At 45.4% G+C, this 22,559-nt stretch overlaps 1 protein-coding gene across 1 annotated transcript; it reads right to left on the bottom strand.

The window, feature by feature from the left end:
* Positions 1-8,355: 8,355 nt before the first annotated feature.
* On the bottom strand, positions 8,356-20,784 carry calm1b (calmodulin 1b). The gene is made up of 6 exons (XM_026194508.1): positions 20,660-20,784; positions 15,950-15,980; positions 15,064-15,207; positions 11,193-11,299; positions 10,170-10,305; positions 8,356-9,453 (listed from the first exon to the last, which is right to left on the bottom strand). Exons 1-6 carry the CDS (start codon positions 20,660-20,662, stop codon positions 9,425-9,427), a joined length of 450 nt encoding a protein of 149 aa, XP_026050293.1. The 5' UTR covers positions 20,663-20,784; the 3' UTR covers positions 8,356-9,424.
* Between the last annotated feature and the right edge of the window lie 1,775 nt (positions 20,785-22,559).

The following is a 22,559-nucleotide window of genomic DNA, read 5'->3' on the forward strand; positions in this document are numbered from 1 at the left end:
CCTTCAGTTGATCCAAAATGCTGCAGCGAGAGTCCTGACAGGGACTAGAAACAGAGAGCAGATTTCTCCCACATTAGCTTTTCTTCATTGGCTCCCTGTTAAATCCTGAACTGAATTTATAATCCTTGTCCTCACATACAACAAGGCCCCTCTTGTCTTAAAGACCTCGTAATACTGTATCATCCCAACACAGCACTTCACTCTCAGACTGCAGATTTAGGTGTGGCTCATAAGATATTTAAAAGTAGAACGGGACGCAGAGCCTTCAGGCCCTTCTTGTGTGAAACCTTCTCCCAGTTTGGAGACTCCAAATCTTTGGCTCCTGATTTGGGAAACTTTGGGTCCTGTGAGATCTGAAGAGTTTAGAGGGTGATTTGGCACTATGTAAATAGATTTAAGAGTCATGACGTAGTAGCTGCTCAGTGTCAAACTGCAAAATGACATGTGCTCGATCGAGGCCTTTCTGTAGAATATCTAATGCCTAACCATTTAAAGCGTTTCCTTTAAATAGTCATCTCCTTTTTCTGCCGTTGGCCGAGGTGAACGTGTCCATGCAGGGCGCTGCCATCGAACAGAAACGCTTTTGTGTGTTGGGAAAACAAAGCGCTTTTCTCTTGCTGACAGCTGACTCTCTGTCAATCAACACAGCTCCGGATTAGCCCGCACTGACGGGCGGCTGGCCGTCCCATCCTGGGAACAAATGCTGTGCCCTTCCCACACTGTCGCCCGTCAGCACCTTTCACATACAGCATTGTACAAATGCAGAACGTCGCCATCCCCATCACACTTCTCCCCACTGTTCCAGCTACCCCTTGACAGCAGGGTTTTTTTTATCCCCTATCCCCACAGCAAATGTGGCCCGCGGCTCGTCAGAGTAGGACAGAAAAAGTCTGAGTCGGCTAGTTGCCTCAGCTTTCTTGTCGATGCAGAAATAACTGACAGAAAGAGCGAGATAGAGGAGGAGGGAGAGAAAGGTGGTTGGGGCTGAGGGGTTATACAAACGGGACAAACAAATAAGGGATCCAAGCGTAAACCGGGCTGTCACAACACGTTGTCTGGCTAATTGAATTGTTCCTGGCAGTGCTGAGAGAGCGCAGACCATTTTAAGTTTAGCTTTATTGAATTATTTAATCAGGGGGGAAAAAAGAGGATGTTAACATTTAAGGGAACATTCTCCAGGCTTGTACCCCGAGTGAAGAGGGAGCGGCATCGTGATTCTCTGGCTGTATGCAGTCTAACAAGACTTGAAACAAGATTACTTGTGAAAATTGTATTAGTTTGTACTGCGTCAGCATAGATCGCCATGTCTGCGTTACCTAAACCCAGCCTGGCTGCAGTAATGACTTCTTTTGTGTCGAGGTACATTTGAGCTGTTTGTGTTTTGCTCAGACTGAGCGTATATTGGTAATGAATAATTGAAGAGTCGGGCATGAGTACGTGGATCGTTATTAGAGCGCACGTACGAGTTGATGAATGTTTAAGCGTGCACTGGGAGGGGGGAGGGCTGGAATTTGGATTTGATGCCGTGTCAAACAAATCTGGCGTCTGGGATGGAGGGGACAATGTCTGGCTGCTCTCGCTTTCGTCTGCGTCTGCTGTCGCGCGTTTCCATTGCGTACTAGTATGTAATTCACAAAGTATATGTATCAAGGTCAAGGGTGCATTGCAAAGATCATTGCTAGCACTGGCGGGGCCTTCAGCAGCAGCAGACGTCTCTTGGACGCCCTTGCCCCGTCTCATCTGCAGTGCCTCCCCCCAGCACCACTGCATTATGTTGCATTTGCATCGTATTGCCTCTGCATTGCCTCTGCAAGACTGGCCCCCTTTTCATTCTCTCATCTCCCCTTGCCCTTTTTATGTCTCCTTTTCTTTCCCTCCAACCCCTCACCATCATTAACATCATCATCACTGTCTCCAGCGTCGGGGTAGTGCCTGTCTGCAGAGACTTGGCAGTGAGTTGCTCTGCATACAGGCCGGGTATTGCTGGGAATAAGCAGCAAACTTCAGAAAGATTACGGCAGGAAAAAAGGGGGGAAAACAAAAAGGACAAGGTCTGGGTGGGGGTACATCAGAGGAAGGAAATCCCTGGCTGGAGGATTCCAGCTCAGCGCTTTCTCCCTGACACCTCTCTCCTCCTCCCTCCATTTTTCTGCATCATTTTCCCTTCCCTCCCATCTTTTCCTTATTCCCACTGGTGCGTCTCTTTGCTGCGTGCTTGGATAGGTGCCTCTGCATTGATCTGCGCATTTGGGACAAGGAACGAGGGTTATCCCTGCTGTTGACGCAATGCACTGCCACTAAGCCAACCCCTCCCTTTTGATCATACACTTAACGTGTGTGTGTGTGTGTGTGTGTGTGTGTGTGTGTGTGTGTGTGTGTGTGTGTGTGTGTGTGACACTGTTAGAACTGCTGTCGCCATCGACCTCGTATTTAATTGAAGATAGTAAAATGTTGACACAGACAATTTACTGCATGTTGAATTTGATGCCTGCAGCATGTTGAAACAAAATTGGGGTAGTGCAGAAAAAGGACAGGAAAAGTTGTCCAGTGCTAAAAAACATAGACACTGGTAGAACATCACACCTGAAGCTGAATCCTAATGCAAGTGGGAATAAAGGGAGCGACTCTGCGAGGCTTTCAGGGAAGTGGATCACCGCTCAGTGGACGTCTGCATGGGCCAGTGATTTCACTGTTTGAGAAGATTTCTCAGTGTCAAACTGCAGAAAACGAGTTGATGTGCCAAATTTCTTTGACATGATCGTGAAAAACAGCCACCGTCTCTGTTCCAGGGCTCGTTTAGGACGTACTGAGGCGGAGTGGAAAACTATCTTGTGGTCACAATTTGAAATTCATTCACTGACCAACACCACTGATACTGAACAATATGTAAATATAGTTTCTGGAACGACATGTGCGTCCATCGTTTGATAAAACAGACATCTTGATGCTACCAGATCTCGTTTTGTGGCGCCATCCAATAAATAAACAGATTATTTATTTCTACGTAATAAATAACTCTTACTTATTAAGTATATTTCTGTAATAAATAAGCAAAATGTGGTCTGGCATATTTGAAGTAATGCTGAACCCCGTACTACACAATTCTACACAACACAAGGATACACGCTCCAGGCCTGTCACTCCTTCACATTTTTCAGTCATGTGACCGGCGTGATACACCTGCAGGATCTTGAAACGCCGTTCCAACACACCGACTGTGATCTTATCATCTCGTTTCAAGCCCCAAATACTTGTAAAGGAAAAACAGAGATATCCTGAAAGACTGAAGCTCTTGGACACTTGTATGCTGTGTGTAGCTGCAGTACTACAGAAAAAATCCTTTCTGCAGCGCCACTTTGGCAAGGTCTATCTGTCTCCTTTATACTGCTGCTCGGATTAAAGTTTAAAAAAGTAACGAGTTTTATTTCAGCTTGATGTGCTGCAGCGCTGCCGCTCTGGAGGCGAAGGATGAGATATTTTTTGTTGGTGAAGCAAAGGTGAGAGTTAATCAGCTGGTTAGTTTCAGGGTGGCTAGAGTTCTGGCGCAGTAGTGTTGAGTCGGTAATGTGTCGGCCAGGTTAACACAGTATGTAATGGCGTTGATCTAAGTTTGAAATCACTCTCCATCGACAGCCTGAGTTGCTATGGAGATTTAGGAGCAGGTGGACTGGTGCAATTTAGCGTGACAGGGTTAGAAAAGTGGATCAACATGCAGGCTTTACTTTAGGCTTTGCTGGAGTGGAGCGTCCCAAACAAACTGCAGATCATTACAAGCTCTCCTCTAACGATCTGAGAAACATGGAGGAATATTTTAATATGACAAGTAGCTACATATGTTTCTTTTTTATATACATGTTAAACAGTATTTTGCATGCATTTGTTCTAGATATGTCCATGGTACTAATGAAGTGGGGTTTTTAGAGCAAACGGGTGCTGGGTGCTGGTGCCTCCACCCTAGGGGCCTAGCACTGATATACAGGGTCTCTCACTCTGTCTCTGTGTCTCAGACAACTCCTGAGCTCAACAGGGAGCCTGCTGTTCTGCCGGGCCGTTATTAAAGGGCTGTTTGTATTGCCTGCTGTTTTTTTCATTAGCAGGAATCTTATATCATCGCCTCTGAATATTGCATGAGGTTCGGGGAGGCTTGGTTGTCGTGACACCGCCATAATATTTCACAACAATCAAAGATGGATGAGCCTATTCTTCTAGGTAAATAGAGGGAGGCCTGGCACCAATGAGGAGGAACCCAGAGATGGTGACGGTGACACTGACGTGCTATAAAGTGGGGTGGGGGTGGGTGGGGAGCTTGGAAGAGGAAGGGACCAGAAAAAATGCTAGAAGAGTGATTGAGTCCATAAAAATACACTGTAAGACAAATGGAGCAGGCAGAGATGAGGGAGCAAGGTAAATGAGGGGGAAAGAGGGAGGGAGAGGACAAGAGAGGGAGACAGTAAGAAAAGACAAGACGTGAGAAGGCGGAGGATTAAAAAAATGAGAGTGATGGAGCTATTAGACGTTGAGAGAAAGAGTTAGAGTTGGAGAGACGGAGACCGACGCTGGCCCAGTAATTGAAAAGGCAGCGGGACTGATTTACAGAGGAAGCTTAGCTGGGTTTGGTGGGATGGTGCTGGTGGAGAGCTCGCTGCATTGCAGAGTCCAGGACACAAGAACAGCCGAACCCCCCCTCACTCTTTGCTCCGGCACCTCTGTAGTCGTCATTAGTGCAGCACGGTGAAAATGACCCTCAAAGGCCCATAATAAGCAGTGAGGCTGCAATAGCATCATTTTACTCTCTTTCCTTTTTACCATGAATACAGCAAAAGGAAGTGAAATAAGTAAAGACGGCTCTAAAGGCAAAACATAAAACACAGCTGGGGAAGGTCCTTGTGTTGCTGCAGGTAACGTCTCCACACAAAACACAAGTTTCCAAGTGATTAGCGTGTTCGTGTGTGTGTACGTACACAGCGTGAGCGCGAGGGGTAAAGATCAAACCGCTCTGAAAGGTCGTGCCTGCCTTTCTTTATTACAGTCCTCGTGGCTTTGTGCCGTTCACTCTGGAGACAGGTGGGCCTTTAAAACGTTGCCACCTTTCCAGCCACCACAAAGGCAAATATGCTTGTTTAGGTCGATATAGCAAAGTCCGAAGCACGTTACGCTGGTGCAAATGGACCTGTGTTACTGTGTGTGTGCGCGTGTGTACTTGTTTAAATGTCTTTGTGAGGACTGTACTCGTGGAATTTTGAGGCTCAAAATGTGGTTTCAGGGAAGGCCTGATTAAGATGTGAAAACGTGTGTGTGTGTGTGTGTGTGTGTGTGTGTGTGTGTGTGTGTGTGTGTGTGTGTGTGTGTGTGTGTGTGTGTAGGGGTACTTATAGAAAGTACTAGAAGCTTTCTCATGTTGATTGCACGTCTCCGTCAGCTCCGCTCATCCACTTCCTTGACTTGCTACTACAGCTGGACGTTACACCAACCAGCAGAGCTCCATGCCCTGCCCTCCAACACACACACAAACACACACACACACACACACACACACACACACACACACACACACACACACACACATTACTAAATACAGGATACACACTCATCCTGTATGTCATAGGTCTGTCTTAAAAGCGTGCCCGTTCTTTCCAGCAGCATTGATACTTGATATCCGTGCCCGGTCAGTCCCTCTCACATTACCGCCTCTGCAGTGAGCTGCTTCATTTACACGTGAAATATTGATGTTCTTAATTTAACCCCCGGGGTGCTCAGGTGTCCCTTCCTCTCCCAAAGAGCCGGGGGAGAGGCCTTTTCCAGAGAACCTGCAGCCTCCACACTGAAACCACACCCCTGTTCTTCTGGGATTGGTTGAGAGGATGTGCTTGCTTTTTCTTCATTGGTTGGTTAGTGCTTACAGGCAAACAAGCCAGTGTGGCGGTTTGTTGTCAGTCTGCTAGCGTTTAAGTGTTGATTGATGCTGGGGGGGGGGGAACAGGCACCTGCAGGCACACCTTTACAGCTTACAGTCACCAAGCTACTGGCTCCAAGACTGTGTTACTTCCTAGTATTCACTATTTTTAAGAAAATAAATCTATTATACACTCACCAACCACTTCATTGGGTACGCCTTGCTACTATCATTCAACAGAGATTTTGGGCCATACTGACATGGTAGTATCACAGTTGCTGCAGATTTGTCAGCTGCACATCCAGGATGTGACTTTCCCTTTCCACCACGTCCCAAAGGTGCTGTGTTGGATTGAGAGCTGGTGACTGTGTAGGCCATTAGGCCCAGTCGGTGATGAGGGGCTCCAAAGTGTGCCAAGAAAAGATCCCCCACACATTACACCCCCAGCAGTAGCCCAAACCGTTCCGTGTTAGTAAACAACATGAAAGCAGGGTGGCTCTGCTCTTTCATGTTGTTGACACTAAACTCTGATCGCTGCATCTAAATGTCGCAGCAAAAATTGAGACCACGGTTTTCCGTAGAGGCACCTGGTGCGGTCTTCTGCTGCCGTAGCCTGTCTGCTTCAATATTTGCTGTGTTGTGCATTCAGATGTGCCCTTCTGCTCATCTAAGGAGTGGTTATTCCTGTTACAGGAATGGCCTGTCTGGCCATTATCCTCTGACATCAGGCTGATTAAACCAGGTTAACAGGAGCCTGGATTTTTTTTCTGGGCATCAAACTGTAGAGCTCATGTTAGAAGCAGCAGTTATCTGGCTGTATGTTTTTGGCACAAAGAGTCTCCTTAAAGCAGACACAGTAACATAGTTTCAAAATTAGATTTATTTATTTATTAATTCCAGGAGAAAATTATTAGTTTCTCCAAGAACAGTAACTAACTAGACGAAGTTAAATAATACAATATATTTTAAATGTACTAAATGTAACAAAATAGCTCTAATTATAAATATTACACAAAACTGAATATCTATGTATATCTATGTGTGTGTGTATATATATACACATATATATACACACACATATACATGTGTATATATATATATATATATATACACATATATATACACACACATATACATGTGTATATAGTTGAAATTGATAATAGTAGCAAACAGGAGCTCCACATCCAAGGATGTCATGTTGAAATAAAAAGACTACGGCTCAGTTAAAGAAAAAAAATTTTTTGTAACAGAAGTGAGACTAATGCTAAAGTTTTAATGTTATAGCAGCAGGATGACTTTCACAAAAGCGCATTGTTTTCATTATTTTATCCCACCATTCATGATTTTATTGATCTATGGGCTTCATGAAGACCTCTTTTATCTTCCTTTCAAAGTAAAATCACAGATGGAGCATCAGACTAACCGAGGTACGGTCCCAGCTGTCAATCAGCTGAGCAGCAGTTGCTATTAGCTCATCTGATACTGCAGGGAGGGGCAAAGCAGGAAAGCCGAGTTTATGTCTTCTTCCAAATAAAACATCATGACTGTAATTAGATAGGCTTCCCAGTTCCTGGCAGTAGTCGGGTGGCGCTGTTTCTTGTTACCCACCCTTTCCTTTTTTATCTGATTAACGTGTGCAAGGCAAGTCCACAGAAGCTAAATACCACCTAATTTAGACCAGATCAGCAGAGATAATGATGACGTGAGGTATGCAGAGAATATTCTGTGTTTTGTCTTTTGAAAGCAGATTCCAACCCCTCTGTGTTTTTTCTTCAACGTATATGTCTAAGGCAAGTCTTCACATCAAGCTCGAGCTTGCCAGACATGCATGCTGGTGGGAGGAGAGCGGCCACATCTTTTCCTCTTTCCAAACACGGTGACGTTACAGTCCAAATATAGTAAAACAGTTTAGGTCTGGCTTTACTTTCAGACCTTTAGGTAGCACTGAGGCATGGCAGAGCTTGCTCCCTGTTACGTTGCCTCTGTCCGTGCGTGTTGTGTAAAAAGCTGTGGCCCGGTTTGCCTTACTAGGACAAGCCAACATGGAGTCGTTGGCAGAAAGCAGGAGGGTTTATTCAAACTCCCACTTGCCTTTTCAAAAACCCCCAACATCCCAGTTACAGCATGCTCCTGTTGCCTAGCAACCAGCTGGGTCTCGAGAGGGAAGAGGCGTCACGGATGTGTATGTATATCCACGGCTGAGCGGGAAAGCAAACACATCCTGCTGCCTCTCCCTCCCCTGCGACCGCTCGCTCTCCGTAAACCTCACCGCCATGTAAAGGAGTATCACACACCACCCGGTCCTTCTCAGCACCACCCAAAGACACGGCACATGGAGAGGATGATCAGAATTATTTATTGTTGACACATTTGTCTACTCGGTAAACAACATACAGACTCATTATGCTGTCTTTATAGATCATTTTCACAATCAAGCATAAGAAAAATGACATAAGACACGATAAAGTTCATGGTCTTTTATTTGAAAAAAAGAAATAAAGACTAGCATGTACAACTTGGAATGAATGTAAACTGAACTCAGAAGAACATCTGCAAAGACCGGTGTGCCGACACTCCTAACAGCATGCGCTGCGAACACAGTACACCCCTCACTATGCTCACGTCTGAGTCGAGAAACAGAAGAAGAAAAGTGAAGGCCAGTGATTCTCTCTTGCAAGAAAAGAGGACAGACACTGCATCTCAGCGAGAAAAAAGAAAGATAAGAAAAAAGAAATGAGAAAGCTCACCGTAAGACTCTTTAAGTCCCCCCTCCTTTCAAAGGGCAGGACGCACAACTACTAAGATGGCCGTCCAAATAACATAACAAAAACAAAAGAACATGCCAAACATTTGAAAATGTTTTTTGTACATTGTGGGGTTTTGTTTTTTCCACTTTTTATCTAGCATACATTAAGTCCCGTTCCACTTTAACGCTTGAGTTAGAACCTGTTATATTCTCTCACCTTAACAGTACAGAGTTCCTCTCCAAATACAAAAAACTGTACCAAACCAACAAGAGGACAGCTCATAGTGGAATCAGCACGCTCTGGTAGCCCGGAGGAGGGGCGGAGGTGAGGGAGGGGTCGGAGGGTTAGGTTAGTGCTCCGGTCTCAAGCTGCATGCATGAAGAACAGAAAACAGAGAGAAAGAAGAGATGGCCAGCCCAGACTTTACCACTAGCAAATGGAACTGGAAGGAGTTCACCAAATGCTGCTGCTTTAGTCTGAAGGGAGTTACAGGGTTTGTCGTTATTATTTTTACTTGTTAAGTACTGATGCTAAACTGATCTCCGGGGGGGAGGGGACAGGATCACTAACCATTTTCATGCAGATATTTTTTGTATGTTTTTATATTTTTCCTGTGTGGACAGAAGGATATTTTATTTCAACATTCAATTATTTTCTATACAGAAACAGTATGAATAAATGAACATTTTTTCCAAGAGGTAAGTAAAACATTTTGATTTTTTTTTTTTTATCCTTTTTTTGTTTGTTTTTCTTCTAAGAGGGGGCAGGACGGGGCAGGCAAGCTTCACTTTGCAGTCATCATCTGTACAAACTCTGCAAACAGAGAGAGAGGGGACAAGAGACAATGAGGACATTGGGTGTGCGGCTTTGGCACAGCCAGTAAGAGCAGTCACCTGCTAAATTGTTCAGTGCTTTATTAATTTTTTAATCAACTTGAGCAGGTTCAGAACACACATACTAATTAGTGTCCCCTTTCCAAACAGCTTCCGTGTTCATCTCATTAAACCCGTTTGATTAAAAAGCTCGAGCGTTGTGCTTACAGCTGGGGAGAAATGTGATGGTGAAATTGACAAGAGTGAACAAATAAAAGGAGGTTTTCGTGTATCCGGTCGGAGTGTAGAAGTAGGGCACTTTGCAGCCAGGACTTATGGACTGTTCATAATATATCAACAGCCTTCTAGAAAATGAGCGCAGTCTCTCGTGTAATGTGCCAGGGGACCAACAGTGGGAGGAAGGGAGGACGAGGGAGAAAGAGTGAAAAGGCTCCTGGCGCACTGATGATAATTCAGGAGGATGGCTTTCTCCTATCTCTGTTTCAGCAGGCTCCATCTATACCCCCCATCTAATAACTAATATAATGTGCGGCTGGCTTGACTTGCGGTCGCCCTCAGAGAAATACAGTTTGGCAAATGAAGCGCTCCGTTCTCCCTGTTTAATAAAAGCTCGCACCCTGGCCTAGAAACTAAAGCTATTTGTGTAGCGTGACATTTTAGCATGCACTTTCCTTCGCGCTCGTCACAGTCTTTTACCTTCGTAGTTGACCTGTCCGTCTCCGTCGATGTCTGCTTCTCTGATCATCTCGTCCACCTCCTCGTCCGTTAGCTTCTCTCCCAGGTTCGTCATGACGTGACGCAGCTCTGCGGCGCTAATGTAGCCATTTCCGTCCTAGAAACGGAGCACGGGAACAATCGCATCAAGCGGTAAAACAAATACCCTGCAGGCTGACAACTGCTCAGGTAAAAATGGAGTAAGTAAGTAAGGAGAAGGTGTTACGCAAGCAGGAAGTAAACGAACAGACGACTTTTCTTTGCATCAGGTCTACTTTCTGTCACATACAGTCTACTGTTACAACGGGAGATGCTCGTCTTCAATTCTTGGATCTTCATGTCAAAGAAATAGGATATTCCCAATATGGTCATCTCAAAAAAGTTTGACCCACCTGCTGTTCAAACTCTGTTTAGGAAGGGCAGCCAATCAGAAGAAGGCTGACATAAAGGAGGAAGAAAGGCAGCTTGTTCCACACAGAGGAGAAACTGAGGGGCTTCACAACGGCCAAGAACGAGACAACTAAGGATTATTGTGTGGATTGTCTAACGCTACTGTAGTAGAGTCCAAAATAAAAACCACTGAGCTGGAAATGAATAGAATAGCTCTGCTTTAATTGAACATTAGCCTGGCCTGCTGTAATAAATTTACATTATCATGCAACTTAATAACCAAGAGGTTAAGGCGCATACCACATGCATCCAAATGCCATTTAGTCCCTGCGTTACCAAAGCATTTGCTGCATTTCTTCCCCCTCTAAAACTAATCTTAAAAAGGCAAAGAAAACAAAAAGCTCTCCCTGCTCTGAATTATCGGGCTTATTTGTTATTATGTGTAAAGTGCTTTGGGGTCCTTAGGGACCAAGTAAAGCGCTATACAAATACAGGCCATTTACCATTTATTTAACAATCCGTCGACCTCTTGTTCCACCAAAACCAAAACTTCAGCTTGGAAAGCACGGACGCTGTGCTGTAATTCCTTAATGATGCTCTTAAAAGCTTATTTACCTTGTCGAATACCCGGAAAGCCTCGCGGATCTCCTCCTCGCTGTCTGTGTCCTTCATTTTTCTGGCCATCATGGTCAGGAACTCTGGGAAGTCAATGGTTCCATTACCTGCAATGGGTGATCAACGGGGCGTGTTTAATCAGCAAAAAACTGCAATTACGTAAAAGCAAACACTGATAAGTAGACATAATACAACGCAGCATTTAGCTGATGAAAAGCACAAAAATACTCATTTATGTCCTTCTGCTGCTGCTGTGTATTACAGAAACATTTATATTAGCATTTAGGCCACGTCTGCTCTTCAAAGATGTTTTTGACAGTGAAGCTTGAGGCTGAACAGTTCAAAAATAATTTATCATACACCTTTACTGCTGTGCTAAACATATCTACTGAAGGCTGGGAGGAGGAGGAGGGGGGTATGTGTGAGGGTGACTCTGTGTATGTATGTGCTTCCTTTTCTTCCTTAGGGGAAGCCCTTGGAAAATGTTGCGTATGTTATAAGCAACGCAGCAGGATTGCAGTGAGGGGACCCATGGGCAGTCATCCATAATGCAGACATTTAGTGTACTGTGCAGCTTTGCCTTCAAGGAGCCTGCATGTATCGAAAGATCTCTTGTGGCCCCACAGTCACAAACTGAGGCTGGAGGGAGAACGAGAAAAGGTCTGGATGCTCCGTCCCTCCTATCCATCTTTGTTGCTCCTGTTCCCTGTAAAATATCTACTATTTTGTTTGCAGAAAAAGTGCAATATCTGGCACACGTGAACCAGCGATGGCTTTCCAGATGGTGCTAATGGTAGCTGCTATGCTAGTGACACATGCATGTGTGTGCAAATCGATCAATATCCATGTAGGTGTTGTCAAGACAGGATTACCAAAGGATCAGACATTCCTGACAGTGCAAGGCTCTATGGGGAGCTTAGTGGCTCACCAATAACACCATAAGAAGGAGGCTGGGAAAGCTGGTGGGGGACGTAACAGATCTCCAGATCTATTACAAGATCTGAAGAATCAGTAAGAACTATGGGAAATGTATTTTCATTAACAAGTGACAAAAAATACCCAGAAATTTATGAGGGAATTGAAATGAAGGTCAGGGACACCAAGGGCAAAGTAACCATGAGGATTAGCCCTGGGGTGGGATTGTGGGCAGATTAACCAATGGCAGAGCATGCCTTAGAGGGAGAGCTAAAGAGTGAACAAGAGGATGGACGTGTATATCAAAAAAGGAATGTCGTAATGTGATGGGGCAGATGGCGATCTCATGGCCTGCGGTAGCAGTCTAAGGACCTGTTATCTAACACAGAGACATCAAGCAGCACCGAAGGGAAAACACATGCTGCCACTGGGGGGTTGGGAGAGATGGATATTGGGGGGGGGACCACAATCCAAGGGGGAAAATAACAAGAGAGGTAGCCCTTGAGCGATATCTGTACAGCTGCACCTCAGGCCAGCTGCAACAGCAAATGAGGAAGAACGGTAGAAGCAGATGGATGAAGATAGGGAGGAAGGCAGATGGGAAGAGGAAGAGAAAAGGGTGGTAAGATAAAGAGAGAGAAAAAAAGAGAGGGAGGGAGTGAGTGGGTGGCAGAGAGGGAGCTGGAGATGAGGGAGATGTGAAGAGGAGAGAATGTAAGGAGTGAACCGAGTGGGAGATGGTGCGATTACACATAAGAGGTGCTGACGCAAACTATAGAAGGCTGAGGCATCTCGACACTTGTGTGTGGTCATTGGATTTTCCTGCATCATAAAGCCAGCGTCCATCCCAGAGCCGGGAAGGAAGGGTCGGGTTGTGTAATGATGACGAGTGATGTGCTGCAGCTAAAGCTTGTATTTTAATTCATAATTACGCTTGTTTTTTATCCTGTCTTAAACATGATGTGATCTTCTTTTAGGCTGAGGAATATAATAGCTCCCGGGTGTTTTACAGCATGTGTGGTTATGCTTTCGTGCTCAACTCTGTGCGGTGGCGAATTAAAAACCAGCATTTCTATCTGATACCACACCGACACAGTGCCGTCTCTAGCTAAAGCCTTCCATCCTGTCTCCATTTGTTGTAATTCTTTACCCCAGCCTCCTTGTTTGGTAAATAAAGCTGATTTTCAATGGGCCAGCTGACATCCCATGGCTGCTGATGTGGGTACTGGATGTGCAAAGCGCAGAGAGGCCTTATGTAACCACTTTTATTTTCCATTACTAGCTTCACTGCTGTCTGACCTAGATTGCATCAGCCAAGGGAGGCAGAGGCAGAACAAGGGGATGTTAGTGTGTGTGTGTGTGTGTGTGTGTGTGTGTGTGTGTGTGTGTGTGTGTGTGTGTGTGTGTGTGTGTTCGTGTTCGTTCTTGGGTGTAAGAGAAGGGGAGGGCATCAAGGATTGTGGGAGGACGTTTCAATAAAGGGGCAGCCAAGCTGCGACGCAATTGATTTCTCCTGATCAATGTGCTCCCATTTACGAAATCCTATAAGCTGACAGAGCAGCACTGAGGTAAAGGCCCCACTGAAAGCTAACATCCTGTGCAGCTCAAGGACGGCCAACTTTTGAGCTACTAGCCAACAACTTGGATTCCTGTCCTCTAACTCAGTTTGCTGTCTCACTATGTCTGTTTCACACTGCAGCGCAGGGACGGATGCACAGGAGAAGAGAATTATGTCAGCCGACGGTGGTTCAACATGGGCTCGGTAACGCTGAGCCTTCGACACACAGCACTCACCAGCACTGAACACTCCTCGTGCACATCCATATGCGTGACACTGACAACTGTGATGGAGCTGAACGCACGGTGACTAAACTGCTGACACAGAGAGGATACGTCATCTAAAGATAAGGCTGGCCGGACAGTTGGCTTGGACAGTTGGTTGACAGTTGGCAGAAAAGGGAGGGACGTGGGCAACAGCACCGCTGATGTGTTTCGAGAAAGGGCCGTAATGGATGGTCGAACTAATCCCTCGTCCATTTGTAACAGAGGTTTTATCGCTAAAGTCACGCAATGAAATGTTAACTAGAAATTAAAGTCCCACCCACCCCATTAGACCATCCAATCAAATTAACAGACAAATCTCCAAACAGTTAGTCCTCTTTTCCCTAGCTGGGACCACATCCTCATTTAGGTTTGATAGTGTTTCTAGTACAGAATGGCAGATGGCGTGAACATGAATTGAGGCTGCAGTCTGGGGACTGGATGCAGATCCCCATGTACTGACAAGAAGTGAATGAATTGAAAAACAGAGGGTGGGTGTGTGGGTGGGCCACCAAAACAACAACGAACAGCGTGCAGCGTGGGGGTGGGGTCCACATATAGACAGAACCAGAAGGGGTCTGCATGGAGGTGAAGTCCCACTCCTGAAAATCAGTTAAATTATGTCCAACTGTATTTAGGCAAATGAGTCGCAGTTGTGTAATTTTTGCTGCTTCTCTGTTGGGAATGACAGCTGCCGGTCATTTTGTTGATTAAAAGTGGGGCCGTTACAGGAAAGGATCATATTAACCCAAATGTTCAAACCCATCTCCCTGGTTTAGAACGTAAGTCTTGTTTTTGTAGCCTGGACGCACCGTACCACAAATAACATCCACATGCATCCCTGATTCTAGTCGCCTATATTGTTTTTGGATTTGGAAAACGTTATTGTTCAATTATCACATCAAACACAAACTCTTCACCTTATGGCACAAAGACGGGGTTAAAAAAATGTTCTCAATAAAAGTGATAATCGTCAACATAAAGTTAGGGTAGTACTTTTTCAACCAATCAAGAAAACTTCACTGCCTTATATGGCACCTAGGCATGTACTGAACTGACAAATCATAATTGTAATGAGTAACTTTACACAGTTTTGTTAGTCTAATGCCAAGAAATGAAGCGTGAGTATACTGACCATCAGCATCCACCTCGTTGATCATGTCCTGCAGCTCAGCCTCTGTGGGGTTCTGGCCCAGCGACCTCATGACGGTGCCGAGCTCTTTGGTGGTGATGGTGCCGTCACCATCCTTGTCAAATAAGGAGAAAGCCTCCTTGAACTCTGTGGGGGTTGGAGGTGAGAGCGCCAGTTAGATTGCTGTTGCTGTGCAGTTAGAGAATAGGTTGTGTTGGGACGCTGCGGTCAGGTCTAGAAAGGTCAACTGATTCTCAACTAACCTGCAAAGCTAATGCACACGTGTGCCGAGCTCTGACTGCACAAAGAAGTCTTATAAGACTCAGAAGACTGGAAGTGGGAAAAAGCCAGCGTGTCTGTTTTTATCTTTTGAACAAGCAGGCTTCTTAACTACAGGCCATAAAAACCCATCCAGAGATTGAAAATAGGCAATAGTGAGCATCAGCCTTGAGGCTTAACACAAGCTAATTAGCCACAGAGGGGCTTTGAGTGAGAAGAAACTGTGCAGCTTTCACTTTTTTCCCATCATTTATTATTAAGAATATCAAGGTGCCTCAGTGATTGAAACTGTTCCTAAGCTTGGCTTTAAAACCGTCTATGTGCTGCACGGGTTTCAGCCTTGACTTATGATTGCTGCAAATAGTTCTTCCCCTTATGTCCTGTTCATTTTGAAATGATAATGATCTGCTGAGGGAGGGCGGGTGCCGAATCTTTCAATGTTCTTTCACTTCATGTTCCCTATAAGCAACATGGAAACTGCCAGAACAGCTAATGGGAGACATTTCCTTACTCAGTTCTGGAACTTTACAGCATGTAAGTGATCCACTAGTACACAGGGGACATCGCACCAAGAGAAAAGGGGAAGTAGGGAAAACCTGCTTATTCTTACCTGCAATCTGCTCCTCTGTTAGCTGGTCAGCCTGTGTGGTTGGGGGGGGGAGAATGGAATGTTATTGTCACAAACAAACAAGTCTTAGTCACAGGGCAAAGATTGCAAATCCCAAGTAGTTTTGTCATTACATTCCTCATCATCCCCACCGTGCAACCACCACACAGCTAAACACTGGCCACAGTGTTCTGGGGTTGGCTGGCTTCAGCTAGGAGCTCCTGTTGGGGCTGCCAAAACCTACCCACAACAATACTCCAAATGGGTTTCCTTATATTTCTTATCAAAATAGTGTTTTGTTCTCTCATATAATAGTTAACTGCCAATTACATGGCAGTAAGTCTCAAATGTAATGCTATAAAATTGACGCTAAAAGCTAGTAATCAGGTTTTGCTCACAGTGAGAGCGGAGGCTTACCGTCATACCGTCAAGGTTGTATTTGTAAGACTGGCACAGAGCTAACACATAAAAGCACTACATGAAGGTGATGTATGAAATGTAATTTCCAGCCGAAGAGTGGCTCCCTAAGACTGACGTCCTCGTGTATAAAAGTAGGCTACACCATAGCAGTGCTCACAAGGAGGACTGCTGGGTAACAAGATACTGCAATAAATTTGATTAAGTGCTGCCTCCAGACCAGGAGTCAAAGTTTAGGCGGGGTTGTTTCAGGACATATCAGTGCCGGCGTGTTTTCCATAACCGTAGTAACAAGAATAATGGCCTGGCGGGTTGGCCCGGCTTGGTTGCCCTCCCAGCCCTGCTCGCTGTGCCAGCTGGAGCTGTCTTAATAGCTCAGAGTGACTCACACATACTTTAAATGGCTTGAAACCGAGCATCCACCACCACGCCTTTTACATAGATTTATTAAGCTTGCTTGTAAAAAGAGCCAGCGATTTCAAACAAACACCTTCAGCTGTAAAAGTATGAATACAAAGCTACTGGTGCAGATAACTCCCACCGGTACACTCCAATCTCTGCCTTATAAAACATGATTTTGGGTTTTTTATTAGTATTGTTAACAGAACGCTCTGACATCATTGTGCTTGGCAGCAAGGAAGGAACACACACAGACAAACATGGAAGAGTAAGCTAGGGCGCACACATACACAGAGTCCCTTTTAATAGCATTCTTCCTCAACACCAATACTTTCCACCCCCATGTTTCCTGTGAATTAGTCAGAGTAGCCGGTTATGCCTCAAAGCGAATTCCTGCAGCCCATCAGTGTGTTTATGTGTTTGCACATGTAATTTTGCATTGGGTACAGACAAACACGCCCTCCAGGTCGTACCTATACGCCGTAGCTATGGCGATTTGACCCTTGTGAAGTTCACATTTGGGAGTGAGAGTATCTTGTTTTTCTCAGTTAAACCAGTAAATCAAATTTGCTTCATACATTTGCTCTGACTGGATACGATTTAGCAGATCACCACACAATGTGCTGCCAGATGACCTTTAACTTTTCACCAAAGAAAGAAGCCTCACGGCTTGAGCAGTAGCAGCAGGCTGGGGATGGATCGATTCAGTCAGCAAGGGGTTCACGAAGAACCTCGCGAGCACTCGTACAATTAGCTGACCTGACTCAATAACCTGCTCTGAACACGTTTCTTTCTTTCTTTCTTTCTGCTTTTTTCCTCCCTGCCTCTGCCCTCCTCCTGTCTCCACTTCCATCTGATGGAATAGGAAATGTCAAGAGACAAAAGCAACCTCCCCGACGCTGACGTGCCACTTGGGTCGACCGATATTCTCAGTCTCATCTTTGTATTTGAGTTCTGCTGCTGCTCTCTTCCTCTTTACATTTTTCGTCCCTTATTAACCCCTGTGTGAATTTCTCACTGTGTTCATGACTCCACCTTCCAGTCCTCCCTTAGTCACCCTCTTTGTCAAGCTGTGTTGCTTGTGCTGTCTCTTGCTGTCTCTCTAAGCGGACAGGGTGTGGGCACTGGTGACTCAGTACTATGGAACCTCTCCTGGCTTAGGCCCAAGCTGTCGGGGCCTTATGGTGCCGCAGCACCACTGGGCTCACTACTGACCCATCTCTTCCTGTCCTTCCTCCTCTCCCTGGCACTTGTACCTCTGCCAATATTTCCTCCTTCAGACCTTTTCTCCTCTGTGTGTCCCTTCTTCTCTCTCCATATGTGGCATACTGTTGAGAGGAAACTCCCAATGATTCACCATCCTCACTGTCTTATGGACAGCCATGTTTGCTGCCAGGCTTCCGGTGTTAAAAATGGCTTGTTTGGGGATGGGGTGTGCTCTGCTGGCAATAATTCACTGGCACGAGTGGGTCAACCACTCCCACTGTTGCCTGGGCAGTCAGCCCTAGCTATGCACTCCAAACAGGACTGCGGGAGGCAGGAGACAGTTCCCTGGGCCAGCGTAAAATAGCTTTTAGCTCTCACTTCCTTCCATATCAGGCTTGTACAAACACTGCATTCGCCTATGTTCATACTTGATTTAATTAGATAGGGGATGCAAAATAGCGCAAGAGAACACCATCAACTATCATCTTCTTCTTTAACAGCCTGTTATCAATGTTTAATGTGCATTTTTTTTTCTCTGCTGCTGCTCATCTGTCACCGAGGTGCCCTAACAATTCCTGAGCTAGCATCTCTGCATTCACCAAGTGAAAGGTGCAGAACCAGCTGTCAGTCTGACAGATGGGTATGACACACACACACACACACACACACACACACACACACACACACACACACACACGGTCCTGTTCTATAGTAGCACTGAGCTCCACAGCGCATTTAACACCTCTTCTCTTTGAGGCTGGACAAAAAAAAGAAGAGAAAAAGAACAGCGAGGCCTCAGGGCCGAGCTGTGTCTAATGGGAGTGAGGATGGTGTAAACAACACCAGGCTCCCAACATCCTGCAATGGGGGCGCCCGTTCACCATATGGCTGGTGGTGGCAGGTGACCGGGTACTCCATTGTACTTCATTTCCGCCAAACACTGGGAACACGGGACCTGGCTAGGTGTTGTCGGCAAGCGTATAAATTATTCACTGCACTGGATAGGATGTCAACTGAGTTACTAAACATGCATCAGCAAGCAAGCGCGTAACAGGAACAGGATAGGGCCTTAGCCCGGTCCCGCTACATATTCGATACGTCCACCTCAATGGGGGAGTCTGTTTCCACTTCAGCGCATGTATTGATGCAGACAAGGGGGCTTACGGCCGTGGATTAAACTTTTCAGAGCGGCTGATACACGGGGACAACTATTCCCCTTTACACTCCAATTACTGCACTGCGCTGCAACATGAAACTGCATCACAGCTTGTTACCATATATGGGGTATTTGATTGCAGCAAAGGGGCTGGAGGAGGTCTACAGCTTCTTGACCTCCTTGAGCCATTAATGAGCTATCAAGCCCGATAATCAATGGATTAAGCTCGAAGGCCTCTTTTCCACATCCAGATCATTTCCACTTGTTAACTTCTCCTCACAGCCAGCAGAGAGGCTCTGCCTCGTTAGCTGGTTGCAGATGTCAAGAGTGTGTGTGGCTTCAGGGATCTGGTGAAAATTGTTAGTTGCCCCCCCCTCACAGAATTCAGGTTACTGCATTCTGTAGTGCAAGCCTGCCACTTCCCATAATTCGCAACATCTGGTTTTGGAAAAAGTCGACTGAACTCTCCAGCTGCTGATGCCTTTTTTTCTTTTTCTTTTTTTTGCGGTGACCAAGCGCCACAAAGAGCTTCTTGGACAACTCACACAGGCACCACATTTGCATAACATCGAGAAAAATTTGCAAAGAGCCAAGCAAATCAGCCACCATAACACAAATAGATAACCCCGCTTACGATAAACCACCAGTAAAGGCTGCATGCATTAAAGGTGGAATTGCGTCTATTAGTGGTTGTTTACAGGCCGGGATGACACGTATAATGTAGCCATAACCTTGCAATTACATAAATATGGTCAGTTTCCGTTGCGGAACACTGACGAGATACAACAACCGTTCCCCATCATGACACGGCTCGGCTCGACCAACAAGGTGGTGCAACCTAAAAAAAAGAAAGAAAGAAAGAAAAATGGAGGGAGGGAGAAGCAAACGCAGCCGGTTCGTTTTCCTTCTAATTACCAGTGCTGCGTTCACGTTGCGAAATTTACCGCGCTTCTCTGTTCAAACACGCTTCTCCCGGCTGGGGAAACAGCGCTTTATGGCTCGGCTACGTTTCTCCGAACGATAGGTGTGCTTCTCGGTAAGGTGTGCTCCTCAGGCGGATTGTAAAAACGCACCCTAACTCACCCGTGGCTCCAGAATTATGCCGTAATAACCCAGAATAGCTTGCTAGTTACACCGTTAAACTAGTCCAAGAATTAATTCGATATGCACCGTGCAGCCGTGAAGCGGCTACTTGACCCCATATAGCCGAATAGCCAATAATGCTGTGTGAATTGCGCAGTTATGAAGCATAAAGCAAACCCATTTGGAAGTGGACAGTATTTCCATTTAGAAAGTCACTAAAACGGACAGACAAAACACATAATAGTGTACTTCATATTGCCCCATGCACTAGCTTAAAAAATGCGCCTGGCGGGCGTTTTCCGCCTCCTCCGCGCAAACCGGATAGCTGATAAGAGGAATCAATGACTAAACAGTAAACATACACGTATGGTAGGTTTGCGCTTCTAATAAGCAGGCTTTCCCTACGTTTAAAACACATTTCCCTACTAAACGGAATGAATGACAATACATACCATGTTGGATGGGTTGTGTGCTTGTTGGTCTGTGGAGGCAGACTAGGAGTGTAGTCGTTCCTTAGATGGAGTTCCACTGGCGGGTTAGGAGTGAGTGTATTGGCCGTGGTTAGAATGGGGATTGCCTCGTGTATCCCTCCGCCACACTAGCACTGATCACTCACTTCCTTATTTTCAATTCAGGGCTGTTGCAGCAGCAACAGCGACGCGGGCCTCCAGCAGTGGACACGTCAATCACTGGGGCCAAAACGCCTGCAGTACATGGAGAGAGCGTCCCTGCACTCGTGTCAAACTACACAACTTGGGATGTGGCAGACATGCAGTTATTTTACACATTATTCTACGTTTTGTGTTGTTGTTTTTCTTTTTGATGCAGACAAACACCGCTGCCCATGTTGTTGAAATTCTGAGCCTGCTAGTAAACATGATCTGAATAAATATTTCTAGATGTTACTTTTTATTCACTTGGATGTTTGCTGACTAATGCAGACTAATATTGCTTATAGATTTACATGGTTAGTTCCCCTCGGGAGCTTTTAGGCAATAACTGAATGAAGCAGCAGTAAAGCAGCACATTAAAGTTAAGCCCAACTATTTATGGAGCCATTAAGATGCATATAAAGACCATAATTAACTTTAAGTAGAAAAGAAGGAGTGTGAAGCAAACCATTAACACCTTCATCTTTATCAAGAATAAGATGAGGCCACATTTCAGAGGATAGGATGCACTAGTAAATTGTTTGACCGAACTCCAGTGATTAATACTTATCTGGAAACACTGTAAAAACCTTTCCTACAGTTTGATAATTAGCGTTAGCCAAAAGTTTATTTTATTATTGGTAACAAGTTTAGCATTCAATGTTCAAAACTCACGATGTGGTGGTAAAAAACATACTGTGTCTTTAAATTAAAAAGAGATCGGAACAGTTGAAGTCTGGCAACTTCACTGGGTTTATAAAATAACGAGTTGTAAAGTAAAAATTACAAGAAATTTTGACGCTACCAGCTATAGCTCAGGATTTACATTGTTATTATTATTCTAGGGGCAGGTATGTTTTACTAATATGGGTACTAGTTTGCAGTCGCGGAAGGATACCGCCAGTGTAGGAAGCCCGGTTGACGCCGGAGATTTGCTGTGCCGGTGTGTGAGGTCGCTTCTGATTGGCCGCTGCAGACCTGCAATATTATACTCCATGTGTCGGCACCATCGATTGGCTACACGGGACCTGCATTGCACCAGGCAGTGGCACTTGATGGAAACAGAATAAGTACAAATACATAAAACTTAAAAACAACGCGCCTTTCAGAGCCTCGCTTTCGCTGTTTGAGGAGTTTAAGCAATTATTTATTTTGTATAATAATAAATTTGACTGGGGCGAGAGGAGAAGCGACGGCTTTTCATTGGCGAGGGGTAAACATTTAATAGGCTCGATATAGGAAGTGCGCACATTTGCTATTGGCTGCCACAAAGGTTTGGAAGGCCTGCGCGAAATTAACAGTAAAGCACGGCGGGGTTGCTAGCTGCTTGTTTTCGGTCGCAGACGAGAAAAGGGGAGTGGGTTTAAAAATGAGCCGTCCTGTGTTATTACTCTTAGTAATAACAGTGGCTGACTCCTGGGTATAACACTGTGACTTGGGCAGGTGGGAATGACGGTGCAGAATTTGGCAGAGCAGACGGCATCGCAGTGCTGTCACAAGAGTCCGCACACACACCACCAAGACCCCCGCCACAGAGTGTGAAGCGTGCCCGACAACAAAGCACCACCCAGCGGACAAAGTGGAGAAATTTTGGACGCTTGTTTACAGCAGCCAAGCGGGTAACAGGAGGACGCCACACACTTCATAAGGACAAAAAATGCCTCGTATGAAGGGTATGAATGCTTCATAAACCATTTCTAAC

Source organism: Astatotilapia calliptera, chromosome 15, assembly GCF_900246225.1.
Source record: "Astatotilapia calliptera chromosome 15, fAstCal1.2, whole genome shotgun sequence".
NCBI classification, from domain to species: domain Eukaryota; kingdom Metazoa; phylum Chordata; class Actinopteri; order Cichliformes; family Cichlidae; genus Astatotilapia; species Astatotilapia calliptera.

What these genes read in the sequence shown, in the direction of transcription:
- calm1b (XM_026194508.1), bottom strand. An exon ending in AACAGAGGAGCAGATTGCAG is followed by an intron (nt 15,208 to 15,949) that starts GTAAGAATAAGC and finishes CAACCCCCACAG; the next exon opens with AGTTCAAGGAGGCTTTCTCC. An exon ending in CAACGAGGTGGATGCTGATG is followed by an intron (nt 11,300 to 15,063) that starts GTCAGTATACTC and finishes CACCCATTGCAG; the next exon opens with GTAATGGAACCATTGACTTC.